A 6,327-nucleotide genomic window follows, 5' to 3' on the forward strand; every position below is an offset into this window, starting at 1 on the left:
AGGAGGGGGGTGTGGGGGCAGGGCTCACTCCTGCCCCAAGCTCACCCTCCTGATGAGGAGGGGCACTCTGGCGGGAGGAAACGTCTTCCACGTTTGTTCCCTCGTGGCGGGCAGGACAGCTGGAAGCGGAGGAGCAGCAGGTGCACTGGCTGGAAGCAGTCGAGGGGCAGCCAGTGGCTGCAGTGTAAGGAGGCGGTGGTGTGCCTGGGCGGTGAACCACATCCTCATAGGCTGGGGGTTTGAAGGCGCTGAGGAGGCCTGCAGGAAAGAATGGTATGGTTGATAGAAGGCAACCAGGGGTGGGGTGGTGGCGTCTTTCCTATGAGGGAAAAGTGTGCTTTGAAATCTCTGAAAAGGGAGTGTGGAATGAACCAGGGTCCTGGTTTGGGAGGGACCACTGAGAGGCCAGAGCCTCAAGTCACTCACGAAGGTCAAGCAGTGAGCCAAGCAGGGACAGGGCCAGCCCCATGGCATGCCCCATGGTAGGCCAACAAGTTGATCTCACGCTGCCGCTGCTGCTGCTGCAGCCGGAGTTTAGCTCGTCGATGGCGGAAGGCGCAACAGCAGCTAAAGAGAATGAGGACAGTCCAGAGCAGCCAGAACCCTGCAGGAGGCGAGGAGGAAGAGACTTAGATACCTCCTGTGCAGAGAAGGGTCCTTGAAGGCTGAAGTCCAAAGGCGGGTGGGCAGAAGAACAAAAGAAGAGCCCCCTTGAAGACTCACACCAGAGCTCATAGTAGTACGTGCAGCAGCCAGTCTCCCCACAGCAGTGACCACTCTCACAGAGGTAGGGCTGGTTGTTCACTCCTGGGCACAGCTCTCGAAGCTGGGAGCAAGGAAGCACTTAAAACAAAGGGAGATTCCAGCCCAAGGCACTGTCCACCCCCACCCCCTGCATACACATACACAATCCCATCCTGTGAGCCAAGTTTAGCTCAGAAATCTATGGGGAGAGGAAAAAGTGATGTTGAAAGGAGTGTTCAAATATCTGAAGGGCTGCCAACATGGAAGAGGATTTGGAATAGCAAGAATCAGTCTAGAGACTAAGAGGCAAGGTGTGGGCATACAAAGAGGCAGATTGCAGCTCTGCATATAGGAGACCTCTCATATTCAAGCCTGGCTCCCTAGGGTGTTTAATGTTAAAGGAGTGTTTTGGCAGAAGTCCGAAGACTGGGCTATCTCAAAGTCTCAGACGATGGGTAAGGGGTTTAGGTAATTTCCTAAGCTGTTTTCATTGTCATTTCCTGTGGTCTGCCAATCCCCACTCCTAAGCTGGATCTTTCCACCCCTGGGTCTCAGGCTTCCTAGGGTAGAGGAGGAACAATAAGAGACCCAGAGCAGGGTTCCCAACCAGATGGGATTGCTGTGGATGATAAAGGATGGCATCCAGGGCGTGATTCTGGGTTCCATCTCTTCTCCAAATTGCTCCCTCAAGAGAAGACGCTGCCAGACTCTGTTATGACAATAGGCACATAGAAAAACATCACAAATAACTGTTGCAAGACAGAAGGAACCTCCCTGGGGCCTCACTATGCCTCTGGTCACTGGAGAGCCACTGCAAGCTTCCACTGCAGCTAAGGGATGGGATCTACGAAGCTGCAGGCAAAAGTCAACAGCACTTACATTACAAAGTTTACACAGAGTAGAAAGGCCGTATCTAGGAATTTCACAGTACCTTTGGCTCTGAGAGTTCCTCCGCCACCCGCCAAAAGGCGGAGGCAAGGAATGGGGAAGGAGAAATAAATGGCTGTCGTGATAGGCTTTTGGAGCTGTTGGGATACCTGCTGTTGCCGCACCCGAAGTGCCCCCCAGGCCTCCTCGCTGCCGTTCCCGCCGGTAGCCCGAGCCATTCCTCCACCTACAGCTCCCTGAAGACCACAGTCTCCTCTACCGCCAGCTGCCCCGCCCCTGCCACCTCTAACTCCACCGCCATGGTCCCTGCCCGGCCCATCTTCGCTGCCGCCACCATCACTCTGCGACCGGACCTTCCATCCAGCGAGAGCTCTGCCAGCTAGCACCCAGGTTGTTCCGTCCCACCAATCCGCATCACTCTCGGACAGATGGGCCAATAGGAAAGATCACAGGCTTCTCCCTGCAACCAATCTACAGCAGCACCTCCGCCACTCTCCCAGACAACAGGAGCTTGACAGACAAAGAGTGGGGAAGGTTCGACCCATGGCTGTGACTGACAGCGACAACAGCCAATATGGAAAACAGAACAGGGTTTGCGTTATCAACCAATGAACGGCCGCCTGGGACAGCAAAGTTCCCGCTGACTGGCTTGAGCCCTATTTTCTGGATGACGCCAAACACTTGACCACGCCAGGTAATCCCATTAGGAGCCGCGGAGTCCAAGGAGTCTGCTGGAGTCTGGGTGGGCGCTGACCGGCTACCATTCTGGGGCCTGGTGAACGATTCCCGGCACCAATGCAAGCAGCGGGCGTGGGGGAAGAGGGCAAGCTGTGTGTTTGGGGAATTGGCCTACCCGTACTCCATTCCCCCAATTCTGTACAAGTCAAGGCACTGGATGAAATTTAATAAGGTGGGGAGGACACTGAAAACAAGGGGCAGAGGAGAAGGCACAGAGTCCAGATTGTGGGGGGTGGGGGTGGGGGGCTTAAGTAGCCAGAAGTGGGGATCCGGGGCCCTCAGGCCCACCTAGCCGCATCTGCAAATTGATGCGATAGCACTGAAGGCTGCAGAGTGCCTGGCCCGTGCGCGAGCAGGCATAGCGGCGCGGATGGGGACAGCCGGGGACAGAGCATCGAGGAGGTGGGCCAGATGGGGATGGCCGCTGAGACACAGGCGCGGGGGCAGGGATGCCAGGCGGGAAGGAGAGGGTGGAACCCTGTGCCCCGCTGCTGTAGCGCACCATGGGGGCTGGGGCCACCGCCCGCCCTCCCCGCCGCTCGCCCCGGGAGGCCCCTCGGCCTCCCCGCCCACTGGGCGCCGCAGTCTTGGTGAGGCGCTCGATAGTCTGGTTCTTGTGCTCCTCGGCCCGCCGAGCTGCCTGCAGCCGCCTCTTCCGTGCCCGCTCCTCACGCTTCAGCAGCATTTCTTCGGTGAGAGCGGGGGCCGGGCAGCCCCCAGCCACAGGTAGTGACAGCATCGGGGAAGGCTGACTTCGAGCCTTCTGCAGCAGAGCTCGCTAGGGAGATATGGAGATGTCAGCAAATCGAGAAGGGAGTTCTGCCGGAACGAGGGAGGGGGAAATGGGGACACGGAAAGCAGGGTCTTGAAGAGCAGGCCTTGAGAAAAGAGTCAAATGGGCACAGTCTCTAGGAGCCTTTCATACTGCCTCCTCTCAGGTCTCCAGACTTTCAGCTTTAGATCCTTGATCCTCAAGGACAAATGCTTTAGTAACGTTACCTTCCTGCCCTGAGTCCCAAAACTCGGTCCTAGTTCTCTGGAGGCTTTTTTGTTGTTTTCAGTCTTTGAATCCCAATGGATAGCATCAACTGGATAATTGCTCAAGTCAAAAACTCAGGGTTATCCTTGATTCCTTCCTTCCCCAACAAGTGTCTGTTTCCTAAATATATCCAGAATCCATCTGGTTTCTCCAACTCATTTCACCTTGGTTCAAGCCACCACCATCTCTTACCTGACTACTTCAATAGCTTCTTAACTGGTCTTGCTTCTATCGTTTACCACCACTAAGAAACCAAAGTAATCTACTGAAATATAAACCAAACATATCACTTCTCTGCATACCACCTTGTTGTCACAGTCACATTTATTCTTCTCCTTGGCCATGATTAGGCATGTTCCACTCTCAGGGTCTTTGCCCTGCTGGTCTCTCTGCCTGGAAAGCTTCTCTGGTATTGGAAACATTATATTTTTAGAGAGGTCTTTCCAAACTACCCTATCTAATGTTGTTTGTTTTCTGCTTTCTATTTCATCACCCTATTTTTGTTATAAACATTCCAGTTTTTCAAAATTATTTACTACACAAGAATACTAGCTCCATGAGAACAGAAACCTTGTCTGTCTTTTCTCCACTGCTGATATCCCTGCTGCCTTGCAAAGTTCTCCAGACGTGGAAAGCTCTCAGTATCAATTTGGCAAACGAATAAAGAATGAACCTACTCACCTGCCGAGCGGTGAGCAGCCGTTCATTGATCTCCTTTTTGAGATCTCCATTGTCATCCAGCTCCCCCTTCTCCAAGGCATCCAGCCACCTCTGTTCTTCCTCTTCCTCCTGACCTCCTAACCCCCCGGACAGGTCCCGCAGTGGGGAGGGGGACAGATTACTGTCTTCATCTGAAAAGTAAAGTTGGAGAGCTAAAAGAAGAATTGTTCAGATTGGGAACCTTAATTTGGCCAAGTTAATACTGGGACACACAAAATTTTCACCTTCCTCAGAACGAACCCTCTTCCCTTAACCAGGTATAATGAGAAACCCAGTTTCCCCACCTCTAGATCCTTCTCACCCAGCCAGGCACGGTACTGCTCAAGGGGGACTCCTTCCACAGGTTCCTCTTCATTGTCCACAACCATAAGGGGAGAGGGTGAGCGAGGACCTTCAGGGATCACAGTGAAGGTAGGAACACTGCAGAGAAGCAACCACTCTGTAAGGTGAGCAATCGTCTCCTCCTGCTCAGTACATCTAGTCTTCCCTACGCCCTCTTGGGTTCTTGCTACATTAACCTGGGCCCTGAAGTCACAGCATCTATTCTCTGTCTTCTGAAAACTGCAGCCAGTTTCTCCTACCTTCTGTCTCTGCCTGCTTCTAAAGTCCCCCAAGTAAAACCTTGGCTCTCTTGGCCTCACCTCTTGGTGCCCAAGACCTGCCCGCCCAACTTGATTTTGAGTTTGAGCTGGGGCTTGGCTGGAGACTGCTGCGTTGGCCCAGCCTCCTCTTCCTGGTAGTGTTTTTTCTTGTGTTTCTTCTTGTGTTTCTTGTGCTTTTTCTTGTGCACTCCGTGGCCGTGGGCACCCGCTAGACTCAACTCCAGGGCTTCCCCTGCAGAAGGAGAGCCTGTCAAAGATGTATGGGAGGGGCAAGAAAAGCCCAGTACCCCGAAGGGTCCTATTGTTGCCGCGGTATTCTGGTATTACCAAAACAGCCCCACCTTTTTGCTTCCCACCTGTGGCGAAGTACCCGGGGGAAGCTCGAAGGAGCACGAAAGAGACTGCTTTTATGCGAAGGCCAGACTTGCCTTATGGATCCACGCTTACCAGGCTCAGGGGCCTCCATAGCCCCAGAGGTGCTCCCGCGCCGCCACAGCTTACTCATGGGGCCCTGCGAGGAAAGGGGGCTGTAAATAGTCGAAACACATTCAGACATACCTTTTCCGCCCCGCGGAAGAACTTATCCCAGCAAATAAACGGGTACTTCCGGGGCGTAGGAACCATGCTTGTGCGGGGCACGCTTTGCGACTAAAATGCTCCAGGAGAAACAAGGGTCCTTCCAACAATAGTTCCGGACTCTTTGAGGCCGGGAGGGTTTTCCGCTCGCCCCGCAGCCCCACAATCGAGATCAGAGCTCAGCGCCAGAGATTGAATTATTATTAGACGCAAGGGTGATGAACGTATCTGTATGTTCCGGACCAAATTCGGGGCTAGGCAATGATAATACAAAGATAAATATGAATACTCCTCTCTGCCTTTGAGGAGCTTACAGTTTGGTGAAGGAGCACGAAACAATTTGCCAGCAAAATGAAGGAGGGCTTAACAGCACAAGTGCCCTACAAGGTGGGCAGATGGTATTTAAGCCTCAATTCTTTATCAGTAGAGAAGTGGATAGATGAATTATGGTACAAGCTAAGAGTTGATCGGTAATTGATAAGATAGACGTGGGATTTAGATCCTAGTGGGTAATAGTATTGGAAACAATCTAAAGAAAAACCAAAATTGGTACAGGGATTTGGTACACCATAGTGGGAAGCTGTCAATGGCACCCCACTCCAGTACTCTTGCCTGGAAAATCCCATGGACCGAGGGGCCTGGTGGGCTGCAGTCCATGGGGTCGCTAGGAGTCGGACACGACTGAGCGACTTCACTTTATTTTTTCACTTTCATGCATTGGAGAAGGAAATGGCAACCCACTCCATTGTTCTTGCCTGGAGAATCCCAGGGACGGGGGAGCCTGGTGGGCTGCCATCTATGGGGTCGCACAGAGTTGGACACGACGGAAACGACTTAGCAGCAGCAGCAGCAGCAGTGGGAAGCTGTGGTGCTATTAAAAGAAATGGGGCCCCAGAAAGTTACCCAAGAAACTGGTGACAGCAGTCCAATGGATGGTTGGGAGAACAAGGGTGAAGGGAGACTTATTCTTCCTAATATACCCTTTTGTGCCTATTGAACTTTGTATAAAACGTGTGTAAG

The 6,327-nt window shown here is 52.9% G+C and overlaps 2 protein-coding genes across 2 annotated transcripts in view; both read right to left on the bottom strand.

The window, feature by feature from the left end:
• Positions 1 to 2,148, bottom strand: part of WBP1 (WW domain binding protein 1) — a 2,666-nt gene extending 518 nt beyond the window's left edge. Inside the window, 5 exon segments of the mRNA XM_010829720.1 lie at positions 4 to 258; positions 427 to 445; positions 447 to 604; positions 724 to 826; positions 1,782 to 2,148. Of these exon segments, the coding sequence (XP_010828022.1) occupies positions 4 to 258; positions 427 to 445; positions 447 to 604; positions 724 to 826; positions 1,782 to 1,850 (604 nt within the window). The 5' untranslated portion in view covers positions 1,851 to 2,148.
• Positions 2,149 to 2,520: 372 nt separating this feature from the next.
• INO80B (INO80 complex subunit B) lies at positions 2,521 to 5,305 on the bottom strand. The gene is made up of 5 exons (XM_010829719.1): positions 5,179 to 5,305; positions 4,771 to 4,963; positions 4,431 to 4,549; positions 4,091 to 4,260; positions 2,521 to 3,148 (listed from the first exon to the last, which is right to left on the bottom strand). The coding sequence occupies exons 1-5, from the start codon at positions 5,285 to 5,287 to the stop codon at positions 2,618 to 2,620; spliced, it is 1,122 nt and encodes a 373-aa protein (XP_010828021.1). The 5' UTR covers positions 5,288 to 5,305; the 3' UTR covers positions 2,521 to 2,617.
• Between the last annotated feature and the right edge of the window lie 1,022 nt (positions 5,306 to 6,327).

The sequence above is a fragment of the Bison bison genome, unplaced genomic scaffold (genome assembly GCF_000754665.1).
Source record: "Bison bison bison isolate TAMUID 2011002044 unplaced genomic scaffold, Bison_UMD1.0 scf7180017864508, whole genome shotgun sequence".
Lineage (NCBI taxonomy): Eukaryota > Metazoa > Chordata > Mammalia > Artiodactyla > Bovidae > Bison > Bison bison.